This window comes from Pantherophis guttatus, chromosome 1 (assembly GCF_059756535.1).
Source record: "Pantherophis guttatus breed Tessera chromosome 1, ASM5975653v1, whole genome shotgun sequence".
Lineage (NCBI taxonomy): Eukaryota > Metazoa > Chordata > Lepidosauria > Squamata > Colubridae > Pantherophis > Pantherophis guttatus.
This window is the reverse complement of record NC_142063.1, coordinates 228,768,621-228,793,901: the sequence shown is the minus strand read 5'-3', so window position 1 is coordinate 228,793,901 and position 25,281 is coordinate 228,768,621. Positions and strand designations below refer to the sequence as shown.

At 35.5% G+C, this 25,281-nt stretch overlaps 1 protein-coding gene across 5 annotated transcripts in view; it reads right to left on the bottom strand.

Moving 5' to 3' along the window:
• COL19A1 (collagen type XIX alpha 1 chain) overlaps nt 1-25,281 on the bottom strand; it is a 174,669-nt gene that overhangs the window by 63,565 nt on the left and 85,823 nt on the right. For all 5 annotated transcript variants that reach the window (XM_034431974.2, XM_087882487.1, XM_087882485.1 and 2 more), the window contains 4 exons: nt 19,719-19,772; nt 18,752-18,787; nt 10,954-11,007; nt 3,767-3,820 (listed from right to left, as the gene is read on the bottom strand). In XM_034431974.2, the coding sequence (XP_034287865.2) occupies nt 3,767-3,820; nt 10,954-11,007; nt 18,752-18,787; nt 19,719-19,772 (198 nt within the window). The remainder of the gene's footprint in view (nt 1-3,766; nt 3,821-10,953; nt 11,008-18,751; nt 18,788-19,718; nt 19,773-25,281) is intronic.

Below are 25,281 nucleotides of genomic sequence, written 5' to 3'. Positions count from 1 at the left end.
AAATGTTGTGCTAGAAAGAAAATAACAAATTATGGTCATAATTTCTCATTCTTACAGGCATTTGAAGAAAAGCATAAAAGTAAACCGGGGAAGTAGTATGGTTTTGAACAAAAACAATTATATTGTTTATTCCTTCTGTGGAACCTAAACTTAGTCCAGTGAGAATTAGAGAACTCTTACAGAATGGTGGATTAAGCAAAGTCACCGGGTCTGCTTATTAAATTATCAGTTTGCTCTCAGCTTGTTAAGAGGGCTAGAAATTAAGTACTTTCCCCCCCCAAAATGATGAAATGGTTATAAAACAACTCAGCATTTGTCAGAGCCAGAGTTCTGGGCTCTGAATTTCAATGGGAACAGAATAAGAGTAAACGATGCCCTGGCTTTACTACAAAACATGTCAGACAAACTTCAACATCAGATAGCTTTCTGATAGCAATAGCAATACCACTTAGACTTATATACACTTCACACTGCTTTACAGCCCTCTCTAAGCAGTTTACAGAGTCAGCATATTGCCCCCAACAATCTGGGCCCTCATTTTACCGACCTTGGAAGGATGAAAGGCTGAATCAACCTTGAGCCTGGTGAGATTTGAACTGCCAAACTGCAGGCAGTCAGCAGTCAACAGAAGTAGCCTGCAGTAATGTACTCTAACCACTGCGCCACCGTGATGCTGTGAAATTGATGTTTGTTCTGCTATCTATTGTTCTACACAGTCACATCTGAAACCATGAATTAATTTAGTGCTTGATGAAAATTTCCCATCCTAGTTGGATAATTATGAGGAATAATTACTCCCATAGCCCTAGATACATCAACCTGTACCGAGCTCAGTAAAATGTATTTTTTACTTCCCTTGTAACAATTTACCACCCACCTCTAGCAGACCTATTCACTGAAGCCTGTGATTGCAGATGGATCTTCCTACTCTGTCAGGATCCAGAAAAGTCTGTTTTTGAAGTGGGAGATAAACATAATGGCAGCTGGGGCAGAGAAACCTTATATGAAATATATTTGTTCATCTTACTTAAAGCTATATCTATCATAATACATCTTCCATCAAAACAACTATTTATTTAAAACATGTATACTGTATGACATTATTAATCAGGTTGATGGTACTCAGCTTTTTCAAGATCAGCTCAATTGGGCTAGGTGTTACCAATTCTTATTCTAGTTCCATCCTGCCTGTGAAATGCTTTATTACCATGATATAAATGAATACTCTATATTGGCCATACAATCACTGTCACATTGGGTAGGGACACACAATAGGGCAAACAAGAAGCCTATTAGCATCTTCTTTTTCTGCTTTCCTTGTATTTTAATAAAGCCATGTATCAGGATGGAATAGCTCTATTCTTGGAGTGAGAAAACTGTCTCCAATTATTTTCCTGCTTTAATATAAACATATTCACAATCCAATGTTTAAAAAAAGAATCAGAAGACAAAGGCAGCATCCATTGTATGGCTTGATACTTAGCTCTGTAAAACCTACTCATGACAGTTTCAACCAAAACCCCATTTAATGCTAAATGCAAATGCCATGTTTACAATGTTCTTAACACACAAAGAAGTCTGATTACTTCATATATTCCAGTTGTAAAAATTACAGTACAATAAGATAGGCTGCTAGTTAGTTCAAGTTCAAAACACTCCAGAAAGTTTAAGAGGGGTATCTTGTATAAGAAACCTCAGTGGAAGACTATTCTTGTATTTTTAGCTTGAATTTCTATAGATCTAACATTACCATAATTCAACAAAAATATGTTGTGTTCTATTGGACACTTCTGTGACGTTAGAATAGGTGACACCTGGCTCAATTGTAGTAACCACGAGAGGGATCTTGGAGTCCTAGTGAACTATTACTTAAATATGAGCCATACAGATACAGATTAACAGAGTTGGAAGGGACCTTGTAGGTCATCTAGTCCAACCCTCTACCCAGTAGACCCTACACCATTTGTGATAGATGGCAGTCCAGTCTCTTCTTGAAAGCTTCCAGTGATGAAGCTTCCACAACTCCTGAAGGCAAGCTGTTCCATTGGTTGATTGTTCTCACTGTCAGAAAATTTCTTCTTATTTCCAGGTTGAATCTCTCCTTGTTCAGTTTCCATCCATTATTCCTTGTCTGGCCTTTGGCTTGACCCCCTCCTCTCTGTGGCAGCCCTTCAAATATTGGAACACTGCTATCATGTCTCCCCTAGTCCTTCTCTTCACTAGACTAGCTATGCCCAGTTCCTGCAACTGTTCATCGTATGTTTTAGCCTCCAGTCCCTAATCATATTGGTTGCTCTTCTCTGCACTCTTTCTAGAGTCTCAACATCTTTTTATAGTGTGGTGACCAAAACTGGATGCAATACCCTAGGTGTGGTCCTACTAAGGCTTTATAGACTGCTATTGATCTTGATTGTATCCCTCTGTTAATGAAACTTAGGATTGCTTTGGCTTTTTTTGCCAGCAGTGTACTGCAGCTGCTAAAAAAGCCAACACAATCCTAGGCTGCATTAACAGAGGGATAGAATCAAGGTCATGTGAAGTGTTAATAACACTTTATAATGCTTTGGTAAGACCATACTTGGAATACTACATCCAGTTTTGGTCATCTTGGTCAAAAGATGTTGGGATTCTAGAAAGAGTCCAAAGAAGAGCAACAAAGATGGTAAGGGTACTGGAGGCTAAAGCATATGAAGAATGGTTGCAGGAATTGGGTATGTCTAGTTTAATGAAAAGAAGGACTAGGGGTGACATGATAGTAGTGTTCCAATATTTGAGAAGCTGCAGCAAAGAAGAGGGAGTCAAGCTATTCTCCAAAGCACCTGAAGGCAGAACAAAAAGCAATGGAGAGAAACTAATCAAGGAGAGAAGCAACTAAAACTAAAGAGAAATTTCCTGACAGGTAGAACCATTGATCAGTGGAATGACTTGCCCGAAAAAGTTGTCGGTGCTCCAGCACTGGAAGTTTTTAAGAAGAGATTGGACAACCATTTGTCTGAAATGGTTTTGGGTTTCCTGCTTGAGCAGGTTGGACTAGAGCAGGGCCCCCAACCTCAGGCCACAAAATGGACCATCCCATGGCCTGCCAGGAATCAGGCTGCGCAAGTGAGCGAAGCCCCATCCGTGCATATGCAGGATTCAGTCTGCAAAAAACCCATTTCTATGGAACCAGTACCTGGCACCCAAAAGCATGGGGGATTGCTGCACTAGAAGACCTCCAAAGTCCCTTCCAATTCTGTTATTCTGTTTTAAGAAGAAATGAGTAGGTTCGGTTAATTTCCTGGAGATGAGGCATTCATAATCCAGCATTGATTCATATGATAAATTCATGTGCTGTAAGAAATCTGTTTTGGACAGAAGCATCATTTGCTTGACCATTTTTGAAATCGGGATTGCAAGTACTGTACCTGTTTATTACTATGTAGGAGACACACACTATCATGAACTATTTTTTCTTAAGAACAACAATAAGAATGATGTTCAGAACACTCCTCTATCACAATTTCATTTCATTAATGAATAATATGCCCCAATCTGATAAGGATTCTTCATTCTGAAGGTTTTTCATTTTCAATACAACTATGTCAAACACAACTGTTACATTCTTATCCTATTTTTTCCTATCACACTTATATCCCACACCTCTCTATATGCCTTATCTTTGTTTCTCTGTAGAGAAAGAAAAAGAATTGTTCACACAACCTCCTCAGGGTATCTGGTATAGATTGTGGCCTAAGCTGAATTTGATGCTATCCTTGTGGATACTCACAGGTGGCCCTGGTGGTCCTGCTTTTCCAGGGAGTCCTGGTTTGCCTCGTCGTCCCTGGATAAACAAAGACATATAAGAGCAAGAATTATTGGGACAAAGAATTATTTATTTGTTTAAAGAACATGGTTTTGAAAAATATAAAGTCTTTAAGGCAGAACTATCAAGGAAATTTTCCAGAACAACCATTCTAAGAATATTACTAGAAATGTATGGCTTCCCTGCATCCTACACTACACTTTTCTTCTGTAGAAGCAGATTTGAACAAACTGGCTTAGTGCCTTGCACAAATTATTCTGGATAGAATGTTTCAATTTATATGAAAAAAATCATTTTAAAAAATTGATGTTAAAAACATCATTTTAAAAAATTGTTCCAAATAAAGTTGAGCTTTCAAGCTTTCAGAATTGATCAAAGTCAATATTGAATTCTGGGGAAAAAAATCAGAAAGCTTTACTTTTAATCCTTTCAATGGAAATTCCTAGCAAGGACCTATTTATAGTTTTCCCAGTCTATATCAAAACTCTTTGAAGGCACAATTGTGTACTATATATTTAAAAACTGATACAGCAGTAACAGTGACAGTTGAAAAATTTTCCTGAACCAAAGCTGGAAGCCCCAAAGAATTGGCTGTAAAGCAAAAATGATAAATGTCATGAACAATGAAGTAGCTTTAATCATTTTAAGATTTTTTCCCCAAAACAAAAAAGGTTTGCTTCATCAAAATTTTTAATTAGTATTTGTTTTGCAAGTTATGGATCATAGATAAAAGCATTTTCACGTGATATCTATTAAAATACAGCAAACTCAGATGAATTACCATAAAGGAACAGACAGGATTGGCAGTGGAAGAATTACAGTACACTTACCATCCTAAATCTTAAAAATAGGCTGTGCATTACAGATTTACAGATATCTTGCCTCCATTTTCTCGGCTGATTTTCAATTCTGCTGTAACTGAACTGAATTATGCACTTCTTAGTTATTGATCTCCATTATTCAAATCATCTGTCACTGTCAGAGATTCCCTGTCAACTAATCTGGACTTCATAAATTGAGCAGTTCTATGGGTCCAAGATCAGGAAACAGTGGATGACAATGTTTCAGAAGCCATGTGTCTCCTAACATTTTTCATGTGTTTCACATATAGCATCCATATTTAGGTCAATGTGCTTTTTGTTAACCTAACTTTAGCTATAGCTTTTGATGATTTTGGTTTGATGGCTTCCACATGCACATTTGTATTTTAGGAGTAAAAATATGTGAGATATGTAAACATTTTTCATCCAGATGTTTATTGCATCCCTTAATTCTAAACACACTGAGTACAACTTCTTATAAAATAGGGTTGTATTATCAATATTAATGTAGTCCTTTGGGGTATTCAAGGTGCACAGAATGTCACAACACATATTTGTAAAAAGTATCTGGCTGAAAAGTATTTACTGTGGGTTTTTTTTTTATTTACATTGCTTAATATTTCTCTATAATGTAAAAAGCTTCATGTGTCGCAGTGTACATGCAATATTAAGTTCAGGTGAGTCTTTCAGAGAAAAATGCTTTGCTATATCACTAAAGTGAAGGGATATGCTCTTGTAGGCGGTAGAGTTCCATAGATACTGAGAAAGGTAACCTTTATTACCATCATCATTAAAGGGAACAGAAAAGCTCTTGCAGGCAATGGAATCTATTGGTATGCATGATCAGCGCTTCTAAATCAGAAGTTTTATTATATGAACCTTGGTTTCCCATCAAAGTTATTAACTAAATGCACCATTTAAAGTACAGAATGAAATGTGAGATTTCCATTCAAAGCAATTTGGATTTGTTAAAAATTTAGATTTTTTTTTTTATTGAAAAATTTAGATATTGATGAAAAATCAGATTCTGTTGATTACCTTTCCAGTTCCTGACTGCTTAACATTTTAAGTAAGTACAAAATAAAGAAATATTAAGCACATAGTAGGATTTGACCTGGCATGGACAAATGTGATTCAGGTACAGAATGAAGAACTGAATTCTCTGTAACTTATATTTGTAAAAAAGTTTGCTAATATAATTTACGGAGCATAACATTTTTTTCAGATTGTTTCTATACCAATTACTGTCAGTGCCATTGTCCATTATAGATCCATTGTGGACTTCAATTCCCAGAATTCCTCAGCCAGCCATGCTGGTTGGGGAATTCTGGGACTTCAAATTCATATGTCTTAAAGTTGCCAAATTTGGAGACCCTGATTTATATGAGTACAGCCTGTTCATCACATTTGTCTAACTTTTTATGACTTGTAGAATATAAAAGTAAATCCATTAGTAGTTGATCATACATAGTACATTCACTAGACATTTTGTGAGAACTATCATCAAAAGAATTTGGTATGCATGTCTTGTTCCTTATTAAATAATGAATGGTTGGAAAAATACAAAACCAAATGTAAGGTTTCTCACAAGCCTTGTTCCCTGCATATCAAATACCCTAGCATTATGTTCAGATCACCACTCTAAGTAGAATGCTTAGTCTTCCATTCTTATAAGATTTGTGCTACAGGAAAAATCAATCCACTGAGTTCTATTAATAACAAGAAATGTGAAGGTATTTCTTATTTAGGAGCAACAGGAAGTGCTAGCAGTCCAAGATATTCTCGTGAAGTGATTGCATCTCTTTCTACTTACAGATTATTTGTAACAAAGAAAACAGTGAGGAAAAATAAGGGAGGGTTGTAAGCCGCAGGTTACTCCTGCAATAATCAGTAAATAAAGGATGATTGAATAATGATAGTATTATCTAGAAATTCCCCAGGTGAAAAACGTATGGATGGGAAGGCAAAGGCATCAGAGCAGGGCTGTCAAACTCCTGGTCCACTGGCCAGATGTGTCACACACTGGCCATGTCCATGCCCAGTTTAGCAAAGGGGATAAAAGTTACATGATGCTACCGTGACAACGTGAGTTTGACACCCCTGTACTAGAGCATCAAAAACCTCATGCTAGATGAATATTTCTTCTTTGCTATTTTGCCATGTTGAGGATTTGAAAATGGACTGAAACGCTAGTTAATTGGGATAATGAATCATAGGGTCCACGGTAGTTGGGTGGCAAATAATAAAATAAAATTATATTGTTGTTGTTCAGTCACTAAGCTGTGTCTGACTCTTTGCGATCCATGAAATATAGCACACGAGGCCCTCCTGTCCTCCACTGTTTTCCAGAGTTTGGCCAAATTCATGTTCATTATGTCAATTACGTCCCCTTCTCCTTTTGCCTTCAATCTTTCCCAACATCAGGGTTCAGTGAGTCCTCTCTTCACCAGCAGTCTGCTGGTGGCTCAGCAGACTAAAAAGCATTGTGATTAACACCAGCTGTCTGCAATTACTGTAAGTTCGAATCTCACCAGGCTCAAGGTTGACTCAGCCTTCCATCCTTTCTAAGGTAGGTAAAATGAGGACCCAGATTGTGGGGGCAATAAGCTGACTTTGTATAAATATACAAAAGTATAAAGGCTATTGCTTAACGCATTGTAAGCCGCCCTGAGTCTCCAGAGAAGGGCAGCATATAAATCAATTTTTTTAAAAAAAAAAAATTAGGTGGCCAAAATATTTGACCTTCAATTTCATTATCTGTCCTTTCAAAGAACAGATAAGTTTTATTTCCTTTCAGATAGACTGATTTGATTTCCTTGTAATCCAAGGGACTCTCAAGAGTCTTCTCCAACACCACAGTTCAAAAGCATAAGGTGATATTAACATTTTTCAATATCTGTCATAACATTCAATGTTTGCATCAAGATGGTATGTGTGCCTTCCTGAATTCAATTTCTTTTCCATTTATTTCTGCTGTTTTTTAATAGTAAAATGTTTACATATCGGCAATCTGAAGCTCCACGTGATTTCAGTATGTGCAGTTTCTATATTGAAGGGGAAAATACTCTGTTCTGATTTCTTAGGGTTCTTGTTCCTCTAGATATGTGTACTGGGTGTTTTTTTTAACCCATGAAAATCAAGCCAAAGCTTCTCTTTAAAACCATTAAATTTGTGAGATGTGTCTAGTTTGGCTCTTTGAGAAGGAGGAGGAGGAGGAGATCCTAAAGGTAATCAAAACTTTTCCTTTTGGAATTGAGAATGCTCTTGGAAAGCTGTGCTTTATTCACAGAGCCTTGGGACCATGAGTTTTTGTTTTTTTGCTTTCACCATGAAGCCAGCCAGCTCTAACGCTCCAGGTCTACCCGGGAGCATGGGAAAAGGGGAATTTTAAGATGCCACTACTGAGCAGCTGCCTTTAGCATTTTTCTTCATCTTTGTAAAGGGACAGGCTGGGTGGCCTTGTGGAAGCTAGAAAATGATGAAGATCAGCAGGTGTGGTAGAGTGCAGGGCAGCAAGGGCAACTGGGATGGAGGTTGCTAGGCATTCAGTACTTTATGGGATGGGGGTGCTTTGTGCTGTGGTGGGCTCTTGGATCTCCCAGGAATTTGGAACTTCCTGTGGGGCAGCTCCTTTGTACTCTGCTGTGGAGGCTTCCCAGGTATTCAGCCCTTTGTGTGAGAAGGTGCAGCTGCTTTGTCTTGTGGTATTGAAACTTCCACTGCATTTATGGTGGTTTAAGGGCATAATGGTGGGGTACATAAGCAAGTGGGGGACAGTCATAAGTGCAGGTGGTTGCCAAGCTCCCAGACTTGGATGACATGACTGCAGCAGGGCTGTGACAACCATAACTTCAGGCACAATTTAAAAGTCCCTTTGTACAGTATCATTGTAACTTTCAATGTTCGCTAAACATATCTTCCCAAATATGACTGGCTTATCATAGGTATCATTGCATCACAATATATACTCAAGCAGTCTAATAAACATTGTGGTGGTGGTCATGTGGTAGCGCTAAGCAACCATTAGATTCATTTAATAATTGATTCTAGGAGGGATTTGGGGACAGGAGGATTTTTTTTTTTTACAAGGAGAGTCCTTTTCATTAACAAAGACCTATTAAATGGATCCAGAAAAGTTCCTCATTTTTCATCAGTACATGTACTAACATCTCTGCTTGATTTCGTCTAGGGTATTGCAAGCTTCATTTCAGCTGTGTCTAAATGAATCTGAATGGAGATAATGCGATTTGAAAGTTCACTGCAATGAAAGTTTCACATACTTGGTTCAGATAAAAGAAATGCTCTTTCATGTGGTTTCCACTAAAACTGCAATTGTTCCATTACTTCTCTAAATCGGTTTCCATGTCCATTTTACTTAGAGTAATTTTAAATGGGGAGAGGGGGGGATTCATGGAAATGGCCAAGCAAAATGAAGAATGCTTCAAATAACATCCTGGCTCCACCCTGAAATCCCTGAAAGCTAATTAGGCTTGAAACTACTAACATGTGTATTAATAATCCACATGCAACAATAGAAAGGAGAATATAAGCTATTTCAAAATATCTTGCCAAAAGGTATTATTACTCAGTGTTGCCTCACTTCTGTGCACTGGTTTGCTATTGTTCGCCTACACAAGACTCTCTGAAAAGGCAAAAAATTATGTAGAATTAAATTGTAGCTTCTTGGTATATTCCACATTCTTAGGCAAGGACTGTTACTCTGGCTGGGGATGTAAGAACACTGTGGTTATAAAGCTGGTTTAATTATATATGACCAAGGATAAGACATCTACCTCATGCCAAGGCCTAGCATAAGACCGTGGGGAAATTGGAGAGCCATTTGACTGGGACTTTACTCTTAAGTATGCTAATTTATTTTACTTAAAAATACTCAAGTTGCATCTTTATTTTCATCTGTCATAATTTCTAAAATTTTTATTGTGAATAAGGGCCTCCAAAGTCTGAATCATTCTACCTTTTCAAATGTAATATTTAAACATATGCCCACTCTTCAAGTAAAAAGCAAATACTAAAACTGTAAACAGCAAGACAGTGTTATTTCTTCTTCCCTTCAGGAGTTTTAATTAGAAGTTGCAGTATTATTTGAACAGAATCTAATCTCTTTATGAATCTGGTGCAGAATGGAAGATGATTACTTTCTTTAACACTATTTTTTTCTCTTCCAAAGTGATAATAATAGTGAAACTGACTTTGGTAAATTCAATTCCCAGGGAAATATTGCTGCTAATATTCATATATGCAAAGTAGTAAGAACAGCAAGCTGAATACTTTTTCAAATCAAATCAAAGACTAAGCATTTAAATGCCTCCTAAGAAAAGATTCCTTATTTTAAACTTCTTGCTAAACTTTAACACATTGTTAGGAAAAACATTTCAGAAAATAATGTTTGTTTGACTATTTTTCCTGTTGGCACTGCATTGACCTTTAAATTTGCTTTCATTAAAAATAAATCTTCCCCTTAGCTAGAAACACCAAATTATGTAAACTTTAAACAATGCTTCAGGTGTTTCACATGACAATTATAATATATTTAAAAGGTCCAATCCAAACATATTTTTCATGTTACCCGTTTCATATGTTTCAGTTACCAGCAATTATTGCATACTTTTGCAATATTTTCCTAGGCCACTTTAGCATTACATAGTTTGAACAGCTACTTGCTGATTTATGTTTTTTAAAAAAATACAACCCATTGACTGAGAGAAGTCAATGGGTTATGCGTGCTTTGAAGGTTACCTGGAAAAAATGCTTTGGGGCCCGTGTAAGTCTGAGGAAAAAGGTGCTATTACTTTAAAAGTTGTATTAATGTTGATAAGTGGATTCATTAAAGCAACATCATCGCTTTTTCAGGCTTGCCCAGAAGCCTCAACCATGTTGAGCCACTTTGAAGAAGAGGGATTCAACCTATTCTCCAAAGCACCTGAAGGCAAGTCAAGAAGCAATGGTTGGAAACTAATCAAGGAGGGAAGCAACCCAGAACTAAGTCGAAATTTCCTGACAGTTAGACAATTTCCTGACAGGTGAAATTTCCTGACAGCTAGACAATTAATCAGTGAAACGGCTTTCTTTACAGTTGCGGGTGCTCCGTCACTGTAAGTTTTTAAGAAGAGATTGTCTGAAATGGTATAGGGTCTCTTACTTGAGCATGGGCTTGAACTAAGAGGTCCCTTCCAACTTTGTTATTTTGTTATTCTGCAGAGTGCTGTATGTGTTTGTGTTTGAGGTCCAAAGGTTTTTCTAATAAATCAGTTTTGAAGCACAGACAGGATGATAAATTAGTATCTGCCAGTTGCTGCCATATTTACTTACCCGCTGACCTTCTTTTCCAGGTGGGCCTTGAGGACCTTCTATTCCTGGCATACTCTGTAAATATAGACAGTTTTCAAATGTTACTTCCCTCATTAATATAGCTTAAAGTAGCTCTCATATTCCTAAAATAGTAAGCAAACTTTCAAAATTAAAGTTTAATTTCAAGAAGTATTCATACAGGTTCTTATGACTCTGGCAAGCAAATGCTAAAGAACATAGAAAGATCACACTTTAATTTGAAAGATGGTTCACAGCTGTAGATTTGAGCAGTTCTTGCTTGTTATTTTTTAAATAAATGCTACAGGTTAAGTTTTGAACTGGATAGACTTGATGAAAGAATGTGTGTCTGTTTTATGAATAAATGGTGGCCTCAATATCGGAGGGTTATTTTGTATATTAATTTTTGCACATGGACATTTCTATATACTCTCCACTATGCTGAATGATGAGAGGGCAGTCTTGACTATCCTGATGCCTCAACATGATTGTAACTTTCATCATCTTCAGTCAGCATGACCACTGATCCAGAAACTAGCATGCTTGCTGAGATACACAAAAGCAGAGTACAGATAAAAATGATGAAGAAATTGTCTGGAAAGCAGGTTACCTTTATACTTGGAAAAGCATTTGAAAAGATTTCAGGCTTTGTTAACAGGTATTTCAATCCTAAAAAGGAAACTGCAGTCACAGAAAAAGGGAAGGAATGCTATAGCAAACCAAATTCAAATTCAGATTTATTTATTGCAACCCCAGGGCCATATACAAACAAGATATTCAATAAAGTAAATATTGAATAAAATATAATATTCATACACACACACACACATATACATAAATGTATGTTAAGAGACAGATGTGTGTAAAAGGAAACCAATAAGTATAATAATGGAATCTAAAAATAATGAATATCACTATTAAAATAAAATAGAATAAAATACTATTTTAAGAAGTTCCAATCCTAAATAATGGTACAGCATATCTTAGAAATGATAGCACAGAACTGAGCAATTTAAGAGATTATTTTCGAGTCATTGTCTCAGAGTAGTAGCATTAAATAGAAATCACACTCCCCATTTAAAAATTTCTTTCAGACAGGATATATATAAACAGAAGAATGGGGATCTGTAAGGTAGGGTGAATTCCCTCCAAATTTCTGGGATAAAATAAACGTTAGGACAAGTCTATATAATAGGGAAATGCAGAAGAGATATTAAATCAAAAACTGTAATTATAGGAAGAACTGGAAATCAAGACTTCTATAGACAAGGACACAAGAACTATAGAAACCTATACTCTCAATTAGGAGAGCAAAAGCATCATTGTGCGCCTATCTGCCTGTGTAGAAATAAAAGTGTGTGTGTAATTTAGACATGATCTTTGTAAGATGGTTCACCTATAGCAGTGATGGCGAACCTTTTCAGCACTGAGTGGCCAAACTGGAATACATGAGCGTATGCGTACACGCGCACCAGAGCGCCAAAAACCCAAAGACCAGCTAGCTGGTGCACATGCGCATGCTGGAAACCAGAAGAGCAGCTGGTGATGGCACACGTGCCCACAGAGAGGGCTCTGCGTGCCACCTCTGGCACCCGTACCATAGGTTCGCCATCACGGACCTATAATTTGGCTTCAGTCATTTTCAGTTTTTACCTCGCAATATTTATGAGAGAATATGATCTTTGGGATGAAGAGGTATCTTGGTCTCATAGCACTACATGTTGCCGTGGATAATTTCAAACCAGTAACTTGAGAAATCTCTAGCTGATTTTAATTAAATTCTATTACTTTGGATGACATGGCTTTGAGTTCATGTCTTTATTTGACTTTGTTTTCAAACTTTAGATCGATACAAAAAAATGCATGACCCAATTTTTCCTTTCTTAAATCAACTTAGTAAGCTACGTGACATATATTTATGAAGCCAATAAAAACGTGACAAGGGAATCTTTTTATTCATAACTACAGAGCTGTTTTCTGTCTTATTCATAGATACATAATCAAACCATTTTTTTTAAAAAAATATTTCTCTACAGCCAAGTAAGTTTTGCATATTTTAAAGTAAAAAAAAATTGAGGTCAACTTCAGATGATTTATCACTCATACCAAACAAGGCCAGTTTATCCCTTGGCCTTTATCCCTAGAACAACATTTCTCTTTTATCCAAAAGAGAGGTGTGAATTAGTCCCTAAAAAAGTAGATTCTGGTGGAGATAATAGAATGGAGCATTTAAATAAAATGCATAGGTCATACATGATAACTTTCTTACATTAGTATATCTCAAATTCTCAGCTTGACTAACTTGATCTCTTAATTTCAGCTTGGCTTGATTTCAAACTGTACTCATACACTCAGTAATGAAAGTGATAGAAAATTGAAATGAGCTTAAAAGATGCTACAAAAATAAAACTGCCAGATGACCTGTCTTAGCTGTATAGTATAGCTGGATTCAATTAATATTGTAAATATTTTAATAAAGATTATTTACTTCATAGAGTTCCTTCTCTCAATTTTATATTTTTCCCTCCCTGACTTACATGCTTAAGAACATTCTTTATGCTTAGTTCATTAACCATAAACTAGCTACATTATGAAGACATGTAATATGAAATCACAGAATTTAAACTGTCCTCTGGGGTCACACACTTCCTACCTTCCTATCTCAGATTTGGCTAAGGGGAAACTGACAGTGTCTGTTTCTTTTTTATATCACTAGAAGTTTAGCCTATTGCCCAAACTGTATGGCACAAAAACTGCAATTCACAATGTCCATTCTTTCCATGTGCTGTTTCTCTAGCTATTGTCTACTTATCTACTCACCCACCATCTCCTTCTTTCCTTCTACACATTCCACCATCTCTCCCCCTGCCAAATTTCCAGATTTCCACATTCATCCCTGCTGAATTCAATATAGCTGGCCTCATTCGCAAATTCCTACTCCATCTTCAGATTCTCTGAATAGCTGCCCCACATTTTTTTTCTCACAATCATAACAATCCTTCACAATCTAGCCACTGGACTCCCAGAATATTACTGGGCATTTTGGAGCTGCTATTGGGATTCTCTCTCCCTATTTGTTGTTTTCTGGCTTATGAATGCCAAATATTCCCAAACATGCTAATATTTTGTGTAAATATATTAGATTGTTGAGAGCTCTAAAGAGATTATGGCCAATCTCCACTTCTTAAATTCTCTGGTCATGATAAAACATTAAGCTATTCAATCATTTCAAATTGTGAAATGGGTGGCAAATAAATTTTATAATAATAATTTAAAATGTTAAAAATGACCCAGGACAACAAAATGTTAAGGCTGAAGACTCTATGAATTTAAGACAAGTTTGAAGACTTTACTACTGAGTCTGACTCCTACTGCAACCAGCCAGAAACAGAAGCAACAACTATTTTGAAAGGCAATCATCTGCTGCTTGTGAATTTTGGGAATCAGCTTCAAAGGGGTGAGGGAACTGAATATTTACCAGATTACAACACCCTTCTGAAGATATGCAAAGCAATTTCCATCTGAGATAGCAGTGAATTTGCTATCTGTAATGGTATATTAGAATGAGCTTGGGAGACAGGAGGAAGACATTTATCTAGACAATAGTCCAATAAATGATTGAGTGTGAAGGAAGAGAGGTGGAGAAAGCATCTCAGAAGGGACACTCCCTAGTTTTCAGCAGAGCAAAAGTACGAGGTGAGAAGTACTTTTAAATTTGCCAGATTCTCTTAATGTAACCTTACAAATACGATAGCATTAGTACTCAGGGGTAAAGTATCTTATTTAATAAAATAATTATGTTATAATTTGGTAATAAAAGCAACAGACAAACTTTTCTAGATTTCAGTGAATCAATTACTTTATCTTTTAAGCCATGTTCTACTCTTAAAACCCACATTCATATTAGTGGTGCCCTCCCTTATTTACAAAATTTTGTACTCTATCCAGGTGATGTATATCTTAGCAAATAGGAACATGTTATCTGGGCTTGAAGTTAAGCAGGGTCAGGTCTAGTTAGTATTTGAATGGCAGACCTCAAGGGAATAGCATTGGCTAGACTTGTGGTAAAAGAAGAGTCTGGAAAAGGTACTACTAAACCAGTTACTGTTACCAAGAAAATTCCATGAATCAGTCCATAAAGTCACCGGTAACTGAGTCTGATTAGATTAAGAATTTATTTGTAAATGATCCATTTTCCTTTGCTTCTTTGATCTTTTTCTTCTTTCCAAAAAATCCTTTCAGAAAGGAAAGTCAAGAAAACTGCATAATATGTTTTAATTACTAAATTAGGAAGCACTTGTCTGGAAACACATTACTTTATGTATAATGTGAAGTAATTCTATTTTTTTTTTAAAAATTGTAAATATACTTAAGAAAAAGAAGGGAGGGAGGGAAGGTGGGTGGAAATTAGATAAGTTTTATAAAACAGAAAAAATGGGGAAAGTCTACTCTTATGCTATAAATTAAATTATAAATTAGAACAAAATATAATCATAAATTAAATAACCACATATCTCTATGGCCCTTTAAAAACTATTAATAGAGTTAAGTCAGAGATTACAAAAAACAGGAATAAAAATTATTAGTCAAAATACTGAAGAAATAACAAGAATGTCTAACTAATCTGAAAAAAATTCCATCATTTTAATTTTATGAAAACCAGACAGAATCTGGTGTTTTAAGGCCTTATTATAAGAGAAAGGCAAACCTGAGATGTGGTAAAAGTATATGTACAGAATTACAGTCCATAATCCGATATAGCACCTTGTTAAAAATGTAAGAAGATTTATGGCCTACTTTTAAAATTTTAACAAGATTTGATGTAAAGCATTACTTGAATTAACTATAAGCCATTTCATCTGTGAAAATTTAGGGAGTTTACTTAAATTAATATTCAAATAAATGTGATTACATCATAACCATTTTTGAAGCCTGATAAGTGAATAAACCATTCAGACTTTTTTCTTAGAGAAAAAAAATGTTTAAATTTAATATTATGCAAGATACGTTCAGTGAGATTAGGTATTATGAGATAAGGTATTATTATTATTATTATGTGCACTAAGGATATAGTATCTTTGCCACAACTATCATCTGTGAATCCAGTAACCACTATGGATCAAGAAATCTGCTCTATATGAAGGAACTCAAACCCATGCCAAATAGGTTTTTCTTCAGTCCCAAAGGTCAGCTTTCTCTAGATTAGACTTTGATTCTTTTCAATCTTTCTAAGCTTTTGGTGCACTGCTTTGCATTAGATCCAATCCTTCCTTTTGGGATGCATCTAGAAATGATGCTGGGAAACTACCATCCAACCCTACTTTGTTAAGCTATGGTGTTTCATGGGACTTTATCTTGTTTCTATGTTGGTTTACATTTACAAAGCTGACCTTTGGGACTGAAGAAAAACCTATTTGGCATGGGTTTGAGTTCCTTCATATAGAGCAGATTTCTTGATCCATAGTGGTTACTGGATTCACAGATGATAGTTGTGGCAAAGAGTGTCTTTGTACAACTATGTCTAGTGAGACAATTGGACCCCTTCATGAGCTGGTGAGATATATCAGTTGTTATCTATCGCTTGATCATATTCCATCTAAACCATCGTAAATGCTTTACATGTGTCTGACTCTAAAAAATGTCTAGAAATTGCAGTTGGGGCAAAATGAAGAGGCTAAATTGCTGATGGATAATATAATGCCTGTAGTGAAAGACCTCTACTAGTTGCCAGTTGTCTACCAGACATAATTTAAGACAAGGTATGGCCTTTCATTCTAAGAACCTGCCCTACTCAGATCAGTAGAAGCAGCACTTTAGAAGAGGCCCTTTTTGCCAGAAACTCATCTATCTGGACCGTCTCTCTCTGATTGCAGATATGGAATATAAAAGATCAACAAATTGCCATTGATCCATGTTATTGTACTATCAGTGATAGGAAGAGGTGTTTGTGATATTCTAGGGTCACATGTGTTAAAATAATTAGGATGCATGTAGATAATCTGCACTTGGCTAGAAGGGTAGGACTAGAGAGTATCATATACTGCTTGATATCAGGCAACAAAAGTATCTTGGGCTAGTTGTGTCTTGAAACTGCATAATGCCACTTGTTAATTGTATTTATATGTAGCAGTAACCACAGGGCATGTCTTGGTCTGAATGACTAACTTCTTCATTCTGTTTGCTTTGTACCAAATGTGTTATCTGATGCTTCATTTAACCAGGTCTCAAGGAATATGGAACCAGTATTTCAAGTATCTGTTTAGTAAGCACATTTAGGTGCTTTTGCTTGTGACAGACTTAACCCTTGGCTTCTGCTTAAGAATTTGGTGCCATCTGGATGAGTATTTTATAACTCCCCAAAGGGATAGGCCTACAGGAACGTAAAAATGGATGCTCATTTTCCTGGAGAACTAAAAGCTGTGGATCAAATGTCAAGAGGAATAGTTTTCATATACTTTATGAGAGAGATCACCATACCACCTTCCTTCACCTGTCACTCTTGTGACATGACATCCACAGGCTTAAGCTCTGGATACCAGAAAGGAGAGAGAAGCTTAGCCAACTGTGTCATTTCAGAGAAAAGCCCCTTACTCCTTCTGCCAATTCAGCACCTTGACAAAACTGTGAAGATAAAGCTGTCATCCCTGAAGTTCAGTCATTGCATTGCTCTTGCAGGATGTGAAAACAACATCAACTATTTTAGTCCATTATGTTATTTTATTAGTATTATGTTATTTTAATATTAGAGAAACAATCTGCGTTATGTGGGAAATTAATGTTTAAAGTCAAGATGTTATGCATATTAAGTAAGGAATTACACAATCTTACAGCCATGTTCATGTGTCTCTATGATTTTTTTTAGGGCAATTCCAAATACTTTTCTTAGAAAAAAAATGTCCATTGAAACCTTTTTCAATATTTCTCCATGCCCAAATAAAGAATAGACAAAGCCAACTCTTATCACATTTCCAGGACCATTAGTTGAAGTTTAATTGACTTATTAGGATTGCTAAGTGACAATAAAAACAAAGTTTTCTCCCTAACTGCCCAAAATGTAATAGTCACTTCTTATTGGACCTCAGTTTTCAAAACTATGACTTAATGGAGGCAGGTTTCAAGCCCAGTGTTTAAGAAGCAATTTGGGAGGGAATGTAGGTTCCAATAACTAAAATGAAACTTAAATAAGGATATTGCCAGACATCTGATAGCCCTTTGCAATTAGGCTACGATTGAGTAAGGACTGCTAGACTCCAATGTCAGTTTTCAAACTCATATTACATCTGTCATACCCCCAATAATTTTTCTTACTCCAAAAGCACTGAGAGATACATTTGGCTGCTTAGGGGAAATGCAGCATAGAGGATTGATTTTCTAGATCTTTGCAGGAGTGTCCATTCTCCATGTGACGAATTTTAATGCCATCGGGAAAATGATCATCTACTTCCACTAAACAAAAGGCAATTCAGTGTCCTTTTGAACACATTACTGCATATGAAAAATGATAAACAGAGTGACATATTCTTTTTACCTTGTTTTGCAAGGCTTTGCATGAACCTATGTCACACAGTGAGATAGTCAGAATATTTTTGAAGAGAATGAAAGTAGACTGTGTTCAGCTGAAAAAAAAATCTAATATTCCTCTCACAAATTGTATAGGTTGCTAAATGTACATTTTGTGCAACTGAGGAAGTATGAATTTACCTAATTTAGATAGGTAAATTATCAATGGAAAAAAATCACCATCATATATACAAGCCAACATTTGGAAGATTCCTTCATTGTTTTCAAATTAAGTACTTACTGCAAGGGCAGCAGGTCCTGGAGGTCCCATATCACCCTATAATATTAGGAGGGAAGCAAAAAGTAACAATTGTATTAGTGCAATTTTTCAAAATGCCACTTCACTTAAAATACTTAACATCTATGGTCCACTCAGCTTCATTTGAACTACTTAATTCAATACATACAGTCCCTATTCAATTTATTTTAGAGAAATATGATGAGAAAATTAAATTGCTGAACAACTCAAGGTCAGCAACCATCGTCTGAGGGAGATTCAGGCTTATCCCTGGGTAGCTCATTTTTCATGATATTTTGGTTAAAAATTCAAGGGTTGGCTTATCTGCAGATAGGTTTATACATGAGTATATGTGATAAGTCTGTTCAGTCCCTTTTCTGCATTAATTTCTGTAACTGTTTCTAAAATGTCTGTCATGAAACTTGGTTTGCATGTCTTCTACAATATTTTTGTACACTTTTTCATCACATCCTTCTATCTGAAGGTATTTCCCGCTAATTTGTACATTTTTTTGCAAGTAAATTTCATAATGCTTTATTGAACCCACTTGGTAAACTGTATGTTTTATACATTGTGTGTGTGTTTGTGTCAGACTACATTTGTAAATTCAGAGAAGTGAGTCTGTCATCAAGGAACAATGCCTCTGCTCAAGGGTACTGCTGGGATACCCCCAAACAAACAAACAAACAAACACTCCAGATGGAGATGAGGGGAGGGGAAGAAGTAGTTGCAGAAGAGCAAAAGAGACAGTTATCCTGCTTAGGTTAAACTCAGCAAGTAACATTTTCCAAAGAGTTGCTAATATTCAGAGTCATATGCAATGGCATCTACACTAGAGCACTGGATGCAGCCCCTTAGTATTTCTTCTTTGTTCTTTTATTGTCAGCAATTTCTCCTCTTCTTTTCATTACTCATTAATTTTCAGCTATCAATTCAATATATGTGTTCGCATGTGGACACATCTGCATACCTTTTCTCCTTTTGCACCAGTTATTCCACAATCACCAACATCACCTTTTAAGCCCTATGGAAGAAGGAAAAAAAGATAAGAAACCATGTTTAATATGTATTAAATTTTGTAAGTAAAAAGTATAGTGGTTAAGCTCCTAGACTAGAAATTGGGAGACCATGAGTTCTAGTTTTGCCTTAGGCATGAAGTCAACTAAGTTATCTTTGGACAATCCCTCTCTCAGCCCAAAGGAGAAGCAAGGACAAGCCATTTCCAAAAAGTTTAGTTCAGGCAGTTGCCAGGAGTCAACAGTGACTTGAAGGTGCATACGCTTGTCTGTGTGCACATGTGCACACATGCGCGCGCGTACACACACACACACACACACACACACACACACACACACACACACACACACACACAGCCTTTTTCAAATCAATCTCAACTCTTTTTGGCATCATGGATATGTTTTCTTGGCAACGAAGAGTGGTTTGCTGAAACAAACATTCAGTTCTTAAAAGTAGACTCATTAAATTTGTCATCCATCTAAATTTAATTTAATTGAGAAAAAAAAATGATGTTAAGATGATAAGCAACATCTCTCCCACTGCAGGCCAGGAACTTTGAATCAGAAAGTGTTCAAAATACTCATAATTGGACAACTTCACTTTTTACAAAAATTAATTAATTCACTATTTAGAAGAAATAGTTACAGTACATTAGCATTTAAGTAGCCATTTCAAATTAAATGATGGATTTTGATAAACTTGATTTCACATTTATAAGCAATCAAAAAGTTAAATCTAAAGCAATATTTGTTCTGTCTGAAGAAGACAGACCAGGCAAAGAGAAATGAGTAGGGGAAAAAAATCTGCCTTAATGCCCATGCTTGAATAGCATAAATACAAATTACTCTATTCAGATTTCTGAATGGATTCAGATTTCTGACTTTTTTGTGGACTATAAACAAAAATGGTTATGAGATTTCAGAAAGCAAATGAAATATGTATATAAACATACATATTTATCATGTTATTCCCTTTCAGGATGTGCAGTGTTATGCAGTGTGAAAGAAGTAAAGAAATAAAAGAAAGTAGTTGAAACTATTTAATACCAGCACCATTCATATAGTTCTCCATACTTTTCTATCTTTGCAAAACATCCTTGCTTTCTCCACATCCTTATGCTTCTTTGTTTTTTACATAGATCATTTCTCTCATTCTGAGGTTCACATCAATTTCATTCCATCACTATTCTTGGACTGCTTCTTTCTCTCAACCCATTCATACTTTCTTCATAGATTTGTTAAGCAATTCATTTGGTATGATTAATTCAATGTTTGTACCCAATCCACATTTGCTCCATGCTCATTCCTTCTTGACATGATTTCTTCTTCTTTTACTATACTTCTTTAAAAATATTCCCACCCCATTCATTTTATTTTTATGTTTCTTTTGTGTTTCTCCTTACATAAAATCGACTCTCACTTCTATATACACAAATAGACAAAAGTATGCCATTATGCACAGCCAGTTTTACTTCTCTGAACATATTCCTTCTTTGCAAGAAACTATCTACTACCTTTCTACCTACATTTCCTCATCTCAAAATTTCTCCATTCATTGAGAGTATATGACAAACAGTGCTAAATAATCATGGGAGGCAGTCAGCATTGCTTTCGAAGTGCTTTGTATTGTATTGTATTGTATTGTATTGTATTGTATTGTATTTTTTTACTTCACTTTACTTCACTTCACTTCACTTCACATATGTATTTATATCCTGCCTTTATTATTTTTACAAATAACTCAAGGCAGTGATCTTATCCAATACATCTTCCTCCTATTTTTTCCACAATAAGAACCCTGTGAGTTGAGTTGAGAGAGTGTGACTAGCCCAAAATTATCCAACTGGCTTTCATGGCTAAAGTGGGATTAGAATTCACAATCTCCCACTTTCTAGCCTGGTGCTTTAACCACTAGACCAAGCATTTTATGTAGTTTTTTCTGGGATTACATTTTTTTGGTCTGTGGACATAACAACTTAATGAAAATTCTTTATCTTTAGAACTAGAAAGCAGTTATTTCTTCATTAGGATTTTATGTACAATCATCCTTTACCTTGTGATTATTCACAAAGAAATTAAATAAAACATACATATCAATTTACATCCCTTCCAGCTATGCCATCTATTCCCTTTCCCCCTTTTTCACCCTAAAAGGAAAGCAAGCAAACAAACAAACACCAATTAACATATGTGCTTAGAGAAAATATCTTCCTGTGTAATTCCAGTTTCCCCCCTTTGTCAACATTTTATACAACCCACTAAGTACCAGGTTTATGAAAAGGGCAAATTTATAAAACACCAATAGTAGTGGTTTCTAAATATTTCAGATGTACCACAAATGTGGAATCCTAGCTTTCATTTTGAACCACCCGATGACTTGTATGTGAGAAAAATCAAAGGAAAATGAGAACAATATAGTAGGGAAAGAAAGAGAATAATTGGGGGGAAAAAAATCAGAGAACAATGAAAGAAGAACCGTTAGAAGCTCTATGTGTCCAATAAATATTGTGCATTTTCCTTCCTTTGTTTCATTAATTCTTCAAATAAATCCAGCCTCTCCTTTACTTTTTCTATATATAATTCATAGTTTAAAGATCAAAGTGAAACATCTTTCCATAATTTATTATTGAATTCCTATATTGTTGTGTAGTAAGAAATAACATAAACAATACAGCTTTCTCACAAAAGATTTCTTTTTCCTTCCTATTTCCTATGCTGTACAAGTCACCCCATTTATTAATCGCACCAAGAATATGCACTTTTACATTCAATTCTCATATTTCATATCACTTGTAATGCTGGTCTAAGCCACTGAGTCTTCCCAAAGTCTACAAACAGGGAGAAAAAAACACCCGCTGACAACCTGATTATGACTAACAGATGGACTACTTGTCACTTCCAGGACTAAATTCTATTATAAAATTAGCATTTTCAAGATTATCAATTTACAGGTCTGTATTAATTGGAACCACATTACTGTAATACTCAGTATTTCCCTCCAGATGTTTAAATTACTGAGCCGAAGACACAAGCCTTTCAGCTTTTGTTCTGGTTTATAGACAGAACTCCAATATGTAGGCATTCCAGCTTGGAGGATTCTTTGGATGGAATTCATGCAATTTGGAAACATGTTCTCCCATTAATAAAATAGAAGTAAACCTTGAAAATAAAATATTAAGATGGACAGTGTTTTCTTTCCGCTTTATATAAGCAAAATACCAGGGAACGGGCAGACATACAGGTCTTTGAAAGTGGATGATACAATCAGTCTCTAGAGAAAACAAGTTGAAGATGTTCTTATAGGTTCACACCGTAGGGTCAATATTTAATCTTATCTATACTTTGATTTTTTATTTGATTTTTCTCTAGCTGGAAAAGATTGAGACAGAAGAGAAGTAGCTCATTCCCTTTTCTTTTTATAGGTAGTGAACAGCCAATTTTTTTTCTGTCAGCAGATGACAAATGGAATTACTTTCGTAGAATGCATTTTTAAGACATCTATACTTTCTGGTGCTTTAGTAGAGTGATGCTATTTTTTTTTCTTAAAAGAGGCCAGCATGTACCACGCAGTCAAGGATTACAACCATGTCAACTAGGTGGTAGACTAGAAAGTGCATTCAGTTCAGTTCTAACTTCATAGCTTCAATTTTATTTCATAACAGATTTACTACTACTCTGCCTCTCAGTTCATATTCTTCACTTGAATATTTGTTACATTTTTATCTCAAGCTTGGTCAGGGTGGGGTTGGGGAGCAGTTTTCTGAAAAGCACATCTTCAGGAATGTGTGGGTGAGTTCTTAGATGTGTAACAACATCTAAGTCCAGTGGTTAGAGAGATAATAAAATACACTGAGGAAATGGCCTTATAGGCAGGTAAATAGTGTTATTCCAAACATTTCTTGAAAGTGCCATAAAGACTGCTGTAAGCATAATTTATTCATCTTTTATTGTCATTTTCCCCCAAAGAAGTAAATTCTTGCAGTTATTTAGCTAATGTACTGGACTTTTTAAACATTAAAGTCCTATGTTGACACAACTAATAACATTAGGGTTTGTTTCCAAATAAACATGAAATAAGCTTAGCCTATGCTTTTTTCAAACAGAAGTAAAATCTTTTTAATCATTCCTTTTGATTTAAACTGAAACCCCCATAGGCATTTCTGAGAGCAAAGGAGTTTACTATATGCTAGTTTTCTTTCTCTATTTTCTTTCAATTTTTATTTTCTCAAAATTTATGGATCCTGTTATTCAGGAGTGGAAAATCAATAACTCTGCTTTAAGAGTATTGTGCAGGAAGTCATGTTCTTTGCTAGAAGTACAATCATGAATTTCATATAGATTGAATTATTTCTCCAGAATATTTAAACCTGGATGTTCACTTTTCCACATCACTCTTATATTCTAGCATTTTAAAATCCATTTTCAGTTCCACAACATCTTTTTCCATATCACTTTATAATCTAACATTTTAAAAACTCCAAATCCACAATCGGATCAGTCTTTATTTTATCCAATAAAATCTATTGTTCTTCTATATCCTTTGCTATTGTATCACACAAACTTGTAAGTAACTTCTGAGTAAAATTGTTCCCAAGCAGCCTTAATTTCTTTTATAGTTAAATAGTATTGCTCCATTGTATTAATGGTTCTGCTCTCCTTTAAAAATAATCCTTTGTTCTCTCTGGTTCCCTGTAATCAGACTTCAAAGTTTCTTCTTATCATCTGCTTATTTTCCAATCAAAAGGACTTTCCCACAGGAGGATTTTTTTTCAGTATCAAATATTTTATATATTGTTTTAGAAATTTTAAACACCCCATAGGAAATATTTTTTTCAAATCCATCCATCCCCTTAATTTTCCTAAATCAACATTCCAGATCCAATTTTGCTGTTTTCCAAACTTTAATATTTTTCTTGTTAAATTTACTTAGAGATTCTAATGGTGGAAGAAAACTCTCCCAATGTAATGCAGCTTATCTTTCAGAAGGTTCTTAACCCCAAAAAAATCAATAATAAGCAACTTCCTAAAGTAACTAAATGTCAGAAGAGGTTTGGGGCAGTTTGGGAACTTAGTCATGAAGGTGATTCAGACCACAGTCAGACATTATTCTTCAACATAACTAACCTGGTAGGCATTTTCTGAAAGTGAAATGGGGTGGGGATAGGGCAAGGACAGATATAACATCATGAAAGACAGAAAAATGTTAAAATTGTTTTTCAGGGATAGTCTCAAAATAAAGTTAAGAATTGGGTCTCAAAACCCTGGAGCAATGTTTCTCAACTCAGCAACTTGAAAAGTGTGGACTCCAACCCCCAGAATTCCTCAATCAACATGAGGCATGATTTGTATGCATGAGAATATACAATGAACAAGAGAATTAAGCATATGAACAAATAAATGGAATGGAAGAAAAAGCAGACAAAAGCCTAAATAAATAATTTTCTATCTCGTTAATTTTTTTAAAAAAAATTCTCGAAGCTGGCCTGAAAGTGAAAAACAATCCATAATTGTTTGAAA